The sequence below is a fragment of the Lipophrys pholis genome, assembly GCF_963383615.2.
Source record: "Lipophrys pholis genome assembly, chromosome: 1".
In the NCBI taxonomy this organism is placed as follows: Eukaryota; Metazoa; Chordata; class Actinopteri; order Blenniiformes; family Blenniidae; genus Lipophrys; species Lipophrys pholis.
The window spans coordinates 41062730-41076468 of NC_137635.1; the positions used below are offsets into that span (position 1 = coordinate 41062730).

Genomic DNA, 13739 nt, shown 5'->3' on the forward strand with positions numbered 1-13739 from the left:
TATTTCTTAATATCACATATTTCATTTGAATTAAAATAAGCCTTGGTTCTTCGAGTGAACATTGACATTTTTAAATATACACTTTACATTTTGAGAACTATTCATATGTTCATTTCTGTGAGATACATGAGACATTTCATCACTCATTCTCATGAAACTATATTCAAGGTAGATTATGAAATACGCCCTAACGAGACACAAAGGCTCAAGGGGCCTGTAAGCCTGAGCCTTTGCATGAAGTCTTTTCGATTAACTTTGTATTTCTGTCACATTGTCAAAGGCTTTACACATTCGTGCCAACAACAGAGCCCTAAAAGTCTTACTGATGGGATTGATTTTGTATATCTTGGCTGTAAATCCTTATAATGTACAGGGAAATCATTTTATTCATCTTTGTCCAGGAGCCTATTGTCTTACAATTCACCTATGTGCATGCTAAAAACTACAACAATGAGACCTGTATCTACTAATACTAGGAAGAAACAGCAATCCCAAATATTAAGGAATACCAACAATAATTTCAAAGTACACTAATTGACATGCAAAATTTGTATTGTAAATCTGTTGAGAACTAAAATTGTATTGTGATTTGAGAGAGTTATAGTGGTCATCTAACGCCTTTGTGTCACACTTCATTCTGTAGATATAACATTTATCAATATTCTTTCATTCAGTCAACACACCTGAAATCTAATTTGGCTTTTAAAAAATATTCACCGAACAGCTGCTACTAGAACAGTGGATAATAGACTGACGAGAAGTCAGGACTATTGAATATGGCAGCTTTTAGGCTGGGAAATACACTGTTCTTCACAACAAGTACATGATAAATATAGATTCCAGTCTTGTTCTCCAATGCTACATGTGCTGCTTTTTCTTTGGCCTATTGATTCATAATCATGCAATTCTAATGCACTTGTGAAAACCACAGAGTGCACAGGTTACGTGGCGTTTCGCTTTAGGTTTTCATAGCAAAGGATTCATCCTTTTGAAACAGTTTGAAAACCGAAATTGAAAAAATCCACTGCAGCAAAAGTCTGCCTGCCTTAGTAAAGCCAAAGCTCCCCTCTACCCGTCGACAGAATTACTTTACATGCGTGACTTTACTCTATCTCCATAGCAACTGTTGCTCTCCCACTGTAATCTGTGCACAAGAAAAAATGATTCATTTCAAAAAGACAGACAAGGAACAGAGGACAGAGAGACATTGAGGGCAAGGGGAAGAAGGGCAAAGAGACAGAAAACAGACATAATGCATAGATCCATAAACAGCAAATCACATCACCAGTCACCTTTCATGCTACTGTAAGAGGCAGTGCAAATGCCAACCAGTTCACCATATCCAAACACGGTTCCTTCATTTGACAGAAATATTTGCACTTAACCAGCTGTTTCTTCATGCTGCTCCTCCATCAGTGCGATAATAACGTTGCGGAGCGCAGCCTCAACCAACACCAGCAGTACCTGCATGTGACTCTGCAGTGATTCACTGATCTATGCACAGCATTGATAATGAGCCCAATACCCTTCATTAACTCCGTAATTGTTTCCACGATCTGTCATTTAACTAAAACTTTGATGCTCTGTTTGGTGCCAGAGTGGAGCAGGGGACTTTCAACATCAGTGCGGGTTGGACAAGGGAACGTGGGCTGCTGTTCATGTTTGTAAATGCAAATCTGTGTGTTTGCCGAGGCTTATGAAAGTTATTTTGTGCACATGGGGGAGGCAGATGGAGGGTACAGATTTGCCCTCCTCAGACATCCATTCTCTCGACTGCTGCTAAAAGTCATCAGCCCCTTTTACTGATAGAAAATACTGACTGTTCCCATTTTATGTACATCAAATGCCCAGAGATACACAAAATAGTGGTGACTACCGCATTTTTCAAGCAGATGAAAGCTCATTGTAGCTGAGTGGCTGGTGTTAGAGCCCGTGTGTATGCATATATGTCCGTGTGTGTATTTATTACGGTTGTAGGTTTTAAAATCTGTCTTCAAACTCATATTACATGGATTTGTTGTCCTTGTGGAGACATAAATGAAATCATTAAATTATTTCGTATGTGTTTTAAGGTTACATTAATTTTAAGCTTCGAATAAGGTAAGGAAAATGTTAAAGCAAGTGGGACTTGGAACAAGTTTAAAGCATCTTTGCAGGAAATTAATGAAATCAATGTAATATCCCCTAAATGCATGAAAAACTGTGTGCACGTGCACAAGAGCATGTGTGTGTGTGGCCTACTGGCCGACGGAAACATTGACGAGACGAGACGTTCAGACACACGGATGCAAACTCAGTGAGGTTCAAAGGTTAAGCTTCCCTGCTGCCCAGATCCCCAACAAAAAGTTTCTAATTGCCAAGTCCTTATATCTAGAGGGGCACTTCTGACTCTCCATCTGTTGCCATCTGTCCCTTCGCTGTCCCCATTCTAGTGTGGCAAGAGATGGATGCAACACTATGATCAGAGACAAGCCCTGTAACAGTATGGAGCAAGCCGAACAGTAATTGTTCTCTCCACGGTCCTGGTGAACAGCCCATTTGTCAGGTGGGGGATTATGGTTCTTGATTTGAAGCCCACTGCTATTCTGGATGTCAACTCTCAGCTCCACTTCTGAAGATTTTCCAATTTTAGGCCATTTAAGTTCCGGTAAAGCTGCTGGAAAATGAGGACAAGAGAAACAATATTGTATCGAGAGAGGTGCGTGACGAAGGCTCTAGATTCTAACTCTGAACACATGTACGTCAGACCACCAGGACTCCCAAATGGCAGAAGCTTGTGTGTACAATATATGGAGACAGGCAGCAGACAATACTTCAGGCAATCATTGGCCAGGCAAATTATGAGCGTCATGCTTATGGGCCACAAACATTGTGAGGACCACTCAACCTCGAGTAATTGTAAATCCAGAAAGAGGAATATGTGTCACCTCTCTTCACAAACAGACGCACACACACACACACACACACACACACACACACACACACACACACACACACACACACACACACACACACACACACACACACACACACACACACACACACACACACACACACACACACACACACACACCTTCTGCTCGCTTCTCTTCCCTTCTCTTACAGTGTGTAACAACATGAAACAGCATGCCCCACAGCTCTTTAGTTTTCAAATATGGCACACTTGTTCATCTTGATCTGAACCCAGAGCACGTCGTGTGCGAGTTATGCCACTGAGTCGAGGCTCTCATTTGATATGCAAGGCCTACTTTTTTGGAGGATCTGTGCATAAACCTCTAAATCTCTCCTGAAGTGTTATTAGTGGGAAATGGCACGCTGTATGTGAAGAAACAAATGGCACAGAACATCTGGTTAGAGCTCATCTGAAAGAGTTGCACTGAATTGGACCCATTGTGTTTAAAATGCAACTGGAGCAGCATGCATTTTACATTACATTACGGAGCGTATGAGTCAGTAAAATCAGGGTGGAATATATAATACTGTGTGAATACACCACCGTTTCTGTGTGAGGGATCAAGAACAACAATAATTGTAATAAAAGTCCAACTTTTTGTGTCCTGCTGGGTTGAGGAAACAGCAAACACATGCCCACGGTTCTTTTTAGGGAGTTTTTCATGTTGATCTGAAAGTCCACATCTCCACATGGCTACTGTGTGCGTTGCAGCCTGGTTGATGTTCAGAGATGCACGGTAGCTGTATGTAAGACTCATTATCCTCTGGCAGGGAAACAAGTCTGAATTAGACCCAGATTTGACATTCACTTGCTTAGAGACTTTAATGACTTTAGCATCGTCAAGCCCCCCCCCCCCTTTAGAGAATTGCGCCCTCATGAATTAGTGAGAGGGTGTGCATAGCCAAGACAAGCTCTCGCATTTGAACTAAGACGTAATTCTTTTCCCCCTCCATTTGCACAAGCTCTCTAATTTGTTCTTTTCCCAATTTTCCAATATTTCTCTTTGATTTTCCCTTAAAAAATTGCAACCATGGTAGAAAAAGAATTCCCTTTTGGTTAGATCTGGGATGAATGGGAATAGGGTGTTTCACAGCGGAATAAGCTCATTTTGGCGTAGTATACTCTTGGAGTAGAGCCTGACAGTTTCTGTTAGCGATGTTACACCTTGTCTCCGTCTTCTTGCGCGCAGCTTCGCCAGCCACTTAGATGTGCTCCTAACTGATGTGCTACTGTGTGGTCTCGTGACCTAGATTTGAATGAGGATGGGGCCTGTAAAGTGTAAATTCTCCAAGGTGCTGGTGACCTTGATTTGAAATCCTGCTATCTCTTTGTGTAAATGCAGGGAGAGGAGCCGGTGTTTCACGACTTGGTAAAACCCCACTCAGGGATGGTTCGTACAACGCAGGAGATAGCGACTGAGGCCCGCACCCTCATAATCAAAACGGTGCGACGGCAGACAGCAGGGAGACAAAATGAGAAAGGTGTCAGTGTCAAGGAGATGTCAGGGCAGCTGCGGAGACAGTATAATCAGCAGGAAGGAGGGGGTGGAGGGGTGGGAGGGGGGTCGATGGGAAGACAGCATAAAGCCTGGGGCCATCCAGAAACACTCTTGTGAACCCCCCCCCACCCCCACAGTTCACACCATCATCCCGCCACCTTCCTGCCACCACCCAACATCCATCACGCACGAAAGGCTCGGGTGGATTGTGGGTGAGCGCTCGACCGAGATGATTCCTCTCAATAGGGACCATTCAAGCTGGTTTGTCACCAGCAAGAGCACCCATGGGAAATGCTGGGTGCAGGGAGCAACCCCAAAACCTTACCATCCAACTTGATGTCTAAATGCTCCACATCGTGGTGTAAAGTGTTTTAGCGTTTCAGTTGTTTCCTCATTTGGTCCACCGGCTTTATACAACTTCATTTCCAATTTCAAGTTCAATTTTCTTTCAATCTTTGCTGGCTGTTGTTAATTTGCAATTTGCTCTGCATTTCCTATTCCATAAATATTTATACCAGCAGAGAGAGCACACACACACACACACAAACACACACACACACACACACACTGAAGTTGGTCGATTCAGTTGAATTCACACATCCTTGTTTCCTGTAATCACTCCTCTTTCATTTACTCTTACTTATATCTCGCCCTCTTCCCCCCCCCCCCCCTGTTCGTTCTCTTCTGTCGCAGGTCAAGACCGCAGTGAGGCGGGGCTTATTAAGCGTTTCCGTGGAGATGGCGTGCGCTACAAGGCCAAGCTGATCGGGATTGATGAGGTGACAGCGGCGCGCGGGGACAAGCTGTGCCAGGACTCCATGATGAAGCTGAAGGTGCGGACTTCCTTTTGTGTGTGTGTGTGTGTGTGTGTGTGTGTGTGTGTGTGTGTGTGTGTGTGTGTGTGTGTGTGTGTGTGGGTGGGTGGGTCGGGGGGGGCATCATTGAGCTTCTTCACTCATCCCAGACAGATTTGGAAAAGACATGCTCGGACATGACTGTATTGTCTATAGAATGAGTCATGAGTTCTGTTCTTCTCCTGTGTGTGTGTGTGTGTGTGTGTGTGTGTGTGTGTGTGTGTGTGTGTGTGTGTGTGTGTGTGTGTGTGTGTGTGTGTGTGTGTGTGTGTGTGTGTGTGTGACTCACTGAAGTTCAGCATGAGCTGACCAGATGGAACAAATTTCAGCCCTGCTTTATTATTCCGCAGCTCATTGTCATGAAGAAATCTACTGTAAGCTTAGTTTTGCGTCTTGGGCAAAATGATAGCAGCTTTATGCTTTATTTTTCCCATAATAGGCTGCCTTTATTTCTGGCATTGCTCAAAGCACTTTACGTTTATTCATATAGCGCCTTTTTTTTTCGTTTTGTTTTACCTTAGGGACAAACTGGCTGCTTTTTCAGAGATGCTTAAAGCAGTATTTCATTTAAATAGAAAGTTTTGTACTTTTTTGCATTCCTTTCTACAGGCAGAGTAACCTCCCCGTACTGTCACCCCCAATTTGCTTGTCTCGTGTCGCTCACACTCACAACAAGCTCCGTGATGTTAGACTTGTGCACGTATGCAAACTGCGATAACATGACCCAGATAGTGTTTGAGTTCTCTACAGAATTCTGCAAGTAAATTAGGTCATATTCAGCCCCACAGTAAAAGAAGAATTCATAAAAAAAAATACTCACTATTAGCGATTCTTGATGAAAGCCTTGAGTATTCTTCAATGTGCAGTGAGCTGATGAAACGCTCTGAACTCACCTTTCCCCAATCCCACACTCTCAAAGCTACCAAAGCTACACATTTGCTGATGGAGTGCAATATTTGGCCTCGTTGAGATTTTGTTATTCATTCTAAATGACAAAAATGGGAGGAAGAAGTTTTTTGTATTTTTGTTAAGAATGATGGATCCTTTTCAGCCAGTTGTGGTATGTGAAGCTCTGTGACTTATGTAGAGTAAGACAGAAACAAGTAACTTGTACATCTGGTTAATTCAGTTATTGTAATTATTCAAATATGAAAGACTACTATTTTATGTCAGCTGCCCTGAGATATTTACCACTGTTTACTTTGTCTTTCCTGAATTTTACGCTGATACTTATTTGTAGTTTTGATGTTTAAAAATTGATTTTCCTGTGTGCCTGCCTCTTTAAGAGTTAAGTATCCTAGGCACTGGTCAAAGTGTAATCTTTTTCTTCAGCCAGATGTGTGGCGTGTAACTAGTCCCACACCGTTGGGAGCATGTACACAAAAAAAACACATCAAAACGTGCAGGAAAATTTGGGGTTAGTGTCTTCTAATTTTTGTTAACGAGTCGGCAAATCATTTCCACGAAAAATATCAAAAAAGTGTGAAAAATTTGGCAGCCAATGTAAATTGGATTTTGGTGAAAAACACAAAATGGTAGGGGATACTAGTCGACAGCGAGCAGCAGGCGCACACAAAATATCATCTGAAATGTTCTAGTTTTTGTTGCTGTTAAAAGCCACGCACTGAGCCCTATGGCCCATCAACACAGAAAATCTTGATCATAAGAAAAAATGTGTGTGTCAAATCCTCCATTCATCCATCCATCTTCTATACTGCTTTATCTTGTTCGGGGTTGCAGGGTGCTGTAGCTGATCCCAGCAAACTATTGAAGAAGGTAGGTTATACAAATGCAAACAGAAACATGCACGTGAAGTTAATTGGTTCCCTGCGGTGTGAATGTGTATGTGGCTGTCTCCCTGCATTTGCCCTGTGATGGACTCTTGACCTTTTCATGGTGTAACCCGCCTTCTCCCATGGTTTGCTGGGATCTCTCACACATCCAATGATTTGACACACCTGAGTTCCCCACTATTTAGTTTGACTCGCCATTGGAGTGGATTGCCTTCATAGTCATATGACAATTTGCTTTGAGGTGCCTCCTACCTGGGCAAATTAATATATGCAGAGACATTTTTTTTTTTGCCTATTTAAATATAATGACGTGCATGAATGTATTGCATAGACAAACATCTGAATGCTTCCGTTTGCATTTTTCTGTGGACTGAGCATTTTTGAGGCTTCCGTCGCACCCAACTCACAGCACCTGGCACCTGTTTTATAATAAATACATGGCACAGTTAAAAATGAAAAGTGGTGCATTTCATAAATGAATCACTCTCATGGATAACAGCTGTGACAAATCCAATATTAGAGTGTAACAGAGTGACTCACATAAGCAGTCAGGACCAGTGTTTAAATAGTAAACAGATAATGTGGCGTTCATTAAAGGGCCAAAAGCTGTAGCACGGGAGGTGCAAAGCAAACAGTCACCAGTGTTGCAAAATGAAGGGAACATTTTTAGGCACCTCATCATATTGATTGAAGTTCCAATTTGAACAGATATGAGCAAAATGTAAGAGGTTGCATTAAAACGCATGTGCTGCATTTAAGAGAAATGTGAAAGGTTTAAGGCTAGGAAAATATTTGAAGTAGAAGTTAATTAGATTGGCCAATGTGCACCACTTAAAATTCTGTTGGATGCACCACCAACAGCAGCTGGAAGCTAAACACCGTGGCGTTATAATCAGCTGCTTAAACCAGTTCCCTTTTAATTTTGCGGTCAACTTTGTTTGAATTCAGCAAACAGGGGGCTGGCTTTTGGGAACAACTAAGCTTTTAAAATTACTCTAATTTACACCTCTGCCTGGATTCTCCACCATGTTGCTGGCTTAGTGCCGACGTGATTTCAAAACAGTGGAGCAACACAAAGTTGAAATGATGTGAACGGGTAGTGTTGTAAACCTGTCTGATTATTATGGAGAGTCCTACAGGGTTTTTAAGCAACATTGTGAATATAGTGTCAAAGAAAATGGAATTACATAATGAAACCAGCTGCCGTCTTCATTTCACAACTCTATTATCCATATAAATGACAGGTTTCCAAGAACTTGCACGGTTCCACTTCTCAAAAATCCATTCAGTATCCTCTTCCATTTGTGCACACAAGCTTATTTGCAGTAGGTGGCTGTGGGATAAAGTGGACATCTATGCCTTGCGTATGAAGTATATTGAGAGTGATTTTACTGAAGTTTAAATGTGTGGGAAGCCCCAAGGGGGGAAAAAAAAAGATGTATAGCCAGAAGGCAAAACCTCTCATCACCCATATTCAGTCCAAGTGATTTTACCAATAAACCAACTCTCTCAGTGCCTTCATCTGACATTTCTGTAGTGCCCTCCATATGACTCCAGAATTCACCCGCTACCAGCCAGTTACAGTCAATTGAGCAGTCGATACAGACCTGTTATTATCTGGACAGGGGATAGAGGAGGGGATGGGTCTCTATTGAGCTGCCTCTCGCTGCCATGCGGACTAATCCACCAAATGGAGAAGCCAATGGCTGATTGACAACATTCATCGACTCTCCTGGCCGCCCGCCTCTCTCTCACTTCATCTCTTTCTTATCCCCGTGGCTTATTAGCCCTCTCCACTCGTGTTTCCCCTCTACTTACATTCCTTTAGCCTTTTCATTTGGTCTACTCTTAACGCAACAGATCTGTTATGTGATGAAGTTCTGCCTTTACAAAGCTTATCGCCCACATTGCTTGACTGTCAGAGAGGTTTTGAAATAGGTAAAATTAAGGTTGCAGGTTGCAGTAACATATACTGGATGGAAGCATATACAGCAGTTTTCTTATATTTTAAGACTCGTAAGAACAGTTTTCAATATGATGTACTCCAGTGTAACATAGATCTTCCTCAAACACATTAATCAAATTAACCTTTCTGATTCCTCCAACACAAGCTGACACATTGCAAGCTTCAGAGAAGTAACATTCTTTGCACAACTGTGCAGACCGGACCGCAAAAATATACCTAATGAAGTGGCAGATCAGTGTATTTCTCCCCTTAAGCTTGATGGCAATTAATGCAATTCATGGTGGCCAGGGTTTTGAACATTGGCAAGGCTTAAGAAAGAAAATCAAAAAGGAAAACGGTCTGATGTACAGAGGAGGTCGACCACTTTTTATCAGAAACAGGCCGGCAGTTTGTCAGACATATTCAGCACAGAAGGCAAGTCTTTCTTCTCTTATCTTCTCTCGTCTTTCCCCTCTCCTCTCCTATTTTTTCTCAGGCATTGTTCTATGAAAGACGTGTCAGGCACACAGGTTGCATCAAATGGAACACAGTGAAAATTTTAATTGTTTTCTTTATCAGGGCTGAGAATAAAAAAAAAGAGAGAAAAAAAAAAAGGAGAAGCCGCTGAGATCTATGGGAAAAACACACTTCAAAGGCTGGATTGGTTGTTCAGTCAGCACGATGTGAAGTTGCCGGAGCAAGCTGGTCGGTCAGCAGCGCAATCCATTCTGTCAGCAAATCTCACCTTATTGTTGTTAGCGCGCGCTTGTGTATTGTCACGTTGAAGTGCAGTAGACCTGCTTCAAGAAAATGGGGGAAAAAAGGGTACTTGGGGGGAAAAAAAGGTGGCAATAATAATAAGAGACTCACTGCACAAGGCAAATTCCTCTGAGAGTGAAGCTTCAAGAAAAGGCACATGAAAGAACATTCTGTCCTATCACACCTTATGTAACTCCTGTCACCCCCCAACCCCCCAATCAACCCCCCTCGAACCTCATCCCCAATCTCCCTCCCCATCTCCCACTGTCACACTCACCTGAGTAGGAAAAAAAGGAGGTTCACCATCTTTCATACTGAGCTCATATCCTTTCATCTCCTCATGTCGTTTCTTTTAATCTCCTGCAGGGAATGGCTTCCTCGGCACGTTCCAAAGGGGAGCACAAGCAGAGAGTCTTCCTGACGGTCTCTTTTGGCGGGATCAAGATTTACTGTGAAAGATCGGGGGTGAGTAGCATGTCAGCGGAGTGGGGGACTTTCCTGGCGGGGCTGCGCTGTGCAGCCTCTGCCAGCTGCTGCACCGTGAACCTACTGAACAGGACATCCAGAGGGCAGACACGGCTCGCCCGGCTCAGCTCGCAACGGCTGCCGGGGCCGCCATCTTATAATCCTGCCTGGCACGGGTGATATATTAGTACAATACCTGCATGTTTTTATCGGCGCGTTTGCCGTAAACCCCAAATTTCCCGAAATATTAATGCAAATGGATAACATGCTTTCCACAGGAGAGTTTGCCCTTTAGCTCACACGAATGAAACTTGACAGCATTAAATTACAGGTCTTGAAATTCATATTTGACCCTGAGTCAAGCCGTTTAACATACACCCTGGTATGATTAGAGGTGTGCTGCAGGACCTACTTAAGATCATTCAGGCCCTGTCTGTCTGCTAATGATAGTGGAGTGAGCAATGTTATGGTGATGCTATGGGATGGACTGTTTCCGGCTCCATCCTGGCTTCCGTCCCCCTGGCGGACTCGGAGGCCTGCTGTTCCATTACTGGATGATCGAGGGGCGCAGCTCTCCCCCGTCCTGCGGCGCAGCGCTGGCTAGATAGACCCACTCTGCTCATCAGTGCTAACCGATAATTAGCACTCAGTTCCACCCCTTAATGATCATTGCCGCTAATGCTAATTACACCACGGCTCCACCTCAGCTGTCGTTACAGCTAAACTGATAATTATGCAACAGCGTTTGTCCCGTGGCTGCCGACCCCCAACCCGACCACCAGCGGTTTATCCCCTCCCAAAAAAACACACCCATCTTTGATGATATCTCTTTTCGGCACGACTGCTGGTGATAGTGGCGTGTCTTTTTTTTTTTTTGTGCCTGTAATGCAAAAGCACATTAGGCTACCCGCTTCAACCTACCAGCTCCCCAGCTTTTGACAAGCTCATTTGTTGTTTTGGAAATCATGCCCCCTAATGCTCTTCATTTTATTTACTGATTACTGGCAGTACATTCACACTCCACACTTAATATCCCTCTTGAGTTATTGAGGTGGAAACGGGGATCACTCCACCACAGGCTGTGTCAGCAAGCACTGAGATGGAAATACTTTATGTAAAGCTGATGTGATTCTCTGCTGAATCTAGTAGACTAGTCATATTAGTTTTGTATTTTACATTAATCTGAGCCGTTACTTCCTGCTGAGCATCGGCTAACATTCGAATCAAAGCTCCTTCTCAGTTTTAAGCTTATCTTCGCTAATAAAGAAGCAGCAGGTGGATGTGCCTAAATGACAGCTGAATTACTCAGTCTCATGAGTGTGCTGTCCGTCACCGATGCCTGGAGTACAACATAAAGTATATTTTCAAATTAGAAATGTTTCCTGCTTTCCATTTAAGGGTTCCTTTATCAACAACCACAGAATCGCAAATGTTTATGAACAAACATCACGGAGTTGGTTTCAATCCGGGAAAATGTTTGCATATATAATATCTATATAGTAACTACAGAGTACTGTGTTACTTTAATATACTATACTATACTAGTAAGACTATGTGAAAGAGATTTGCACACGCTCGAGTCTCCCTCTCCTGTCAGAGACTTTCAGGCTCACTCTGTGTTGGTTGGTTGCATTTGGCTCAACAATATGCAAAGATGTTTAAAGTAGGTTTGACCTACTTTGTCGGCACACTGTGTACTGTACTATGCCTTATTTAAAACCGGCAGAATTTCAAATTAAGCAGCGCTGGGTTTTACATTTTTGCATCTTAAAACGGAAGTGAAACATGAAATTGGTCCATGGTCTTTTTTGCATAAACACTTACATCTTTGGTTTATCAAGGTGCTCCTGCATCACCACTCAGTCCACGAGATCAGCTACATTGCCAAGGACACCAGGGACCACCGGGCCTTTGGCTATGTCTGTGGGAAGGAGGGCCACCACAGGTTTGTGGCCATCAAGACCGCACAGTCTGTAAGTACTTCCCTGCCCTGTTGACGGTGTTGTCCTCGGGGTTGCTGTTCAACTTATAATTAACCATGTTTACACCTAGAACGACATGGAATTTGCATTTCTTTTTTTTTTAAAAGCCGGAGGTTCTTTCCTTGCATTGGCCAAACAACGAATTTCTCATCTTCAGTGTGAACAAGAAGAGTGTAACGAGTCCAAGTGGTTGTTTCAGTGCTGATTGATTCCTAAAAGAAAACAAACTCCCATTTTACTTTTTGTGCTGCATAAAGCAAATGTGATCCATCTTGGCTGCCAGGGGTGGAACTCCACAACAAGAACAACCCTGCTTCAGTTCAAGTGTCAGGGTCCATCCGTGTGGAACTTGCTTGTTTTTCAGGGCGAAATCCAAAGACATGTATGTTAGGTTAATTGGTGAATCATTTTTAGGTTTGTATTCATTTTGAGTTTATAACATAAAGAAACATATCTACTGAGACTTTACAGCCAGCTGCTTGCCGCCTTTTTATTCTCTTCTTCAGTGTGTCACTCCTCTCTTTCTAACTCTCTCATATAGGCGGAGCCTCTCATTATTGACCTGCGTGACCTCTTCACTCTCATCTATGACATTAAGCAGCGAGAGGAGATAGAGAAGAAAGCCCAGAAGGACAAACATTGTGAGCAGGCGGTCTACCAGGTAGGACTTCCTGATCTCATTTAATTTTATTTTTTTTCTCAGTTTCATTTTTCTATTCGGAGGCGAGATCACACATTCTAACTCAGCCAGCAATTCATTCACACAACAGATAGCTTAACACTCACAAGCTTCCTCTTAAGCGCCTCACAATCCATGTTTGTCTGGTCCTTGCTTTCTAAGCTAAATATCTTAATATACAGGAAATGCAACAGGTTTTGATGTTTTCATCCCAGCTACAGTCACACATGTGCCAGGAAATATGTGTTGAGGTGTCAAATCACTGCTAATATGAAAAAAACAACATACTGTCAGACTCCAATTACACTTGCGCGCAGGAAAAAAAGATGAATGCATTTCCTTTTGTTTTCATCCCTTCTTTGTTTATTTTCTAATGAGACTCGAAAAAAAATGTATCGTCTGCCTTTTTTCCATAATCACAGACCATCCTGGAGGATGAAGTGGATGATCCAGTTTACCAGGTAGGTCTGTCGGCACTCAGAGCAGGAACAAACACTGCTGATGATGCTTTTCTAGCTGCTGTTTTCAGGCTTAAAGCTTTGGGGGGAAAATTACAATTAATCCTTAATTTGTATATATTTTCCTGCTACTGATCCGCTTGAGTTAATGATTCATAATATTGCACCATTCCAGTAATACACAGTAGACCATCTTAGTGGACAGTTTTGTTCAACCATTCAACTCCCATTTGCCAGTGCAGTGTTGTACAACCATATTTTTAAGTTGATCTGTGTCAATGTTCCGATTTTTCTCAAAGACAAAATCCCTCCCCCCCTCCCCTCACTGCCCTACACCCCGAATGATTGTTACC

General features: G+C 42.8%; 1 protein-coding gene across 4 annotated transcripts in view; it reads left to right on the forward strand.

Annotated features, from left to right (window-relative positions):
• The window catches only part of LOC308117988 (disabled homolog 1-like), a 46093-nt gene that overhangs the window by 20019 nt on the left and 12335 nt on the right, over positions 1–13739 (forward strand). For 2 of the 4 annotated variants that reach the window (XM_080477142.1, XM_080477144.1), the window contains exons 4-9: positions 5145–5284; positions 7046–7081; positions 10169–10267; positions 12109–12240; positions 12791–12910; positions 13351–13389. In XM_080477142.1, the coding sequence (XP_080333268.1) occupies positions 5145–5284; positions 7046–7081; positions 10169–10267; positions 12109–12240; positions 12791–12910; positions 13351–13389 (566 nt within the window). The remainder of the gene's footprint in view (positions 1–5144; positions 5285–7045; positions 7082–10168; positions 10268–12108; positions 12241–12790; positions 12911–13350; positions 13390–13739) is intronic. The other 2 variants (XM_080477143.1, XM_080477145.1) reach the window with 1 other exon arrangement.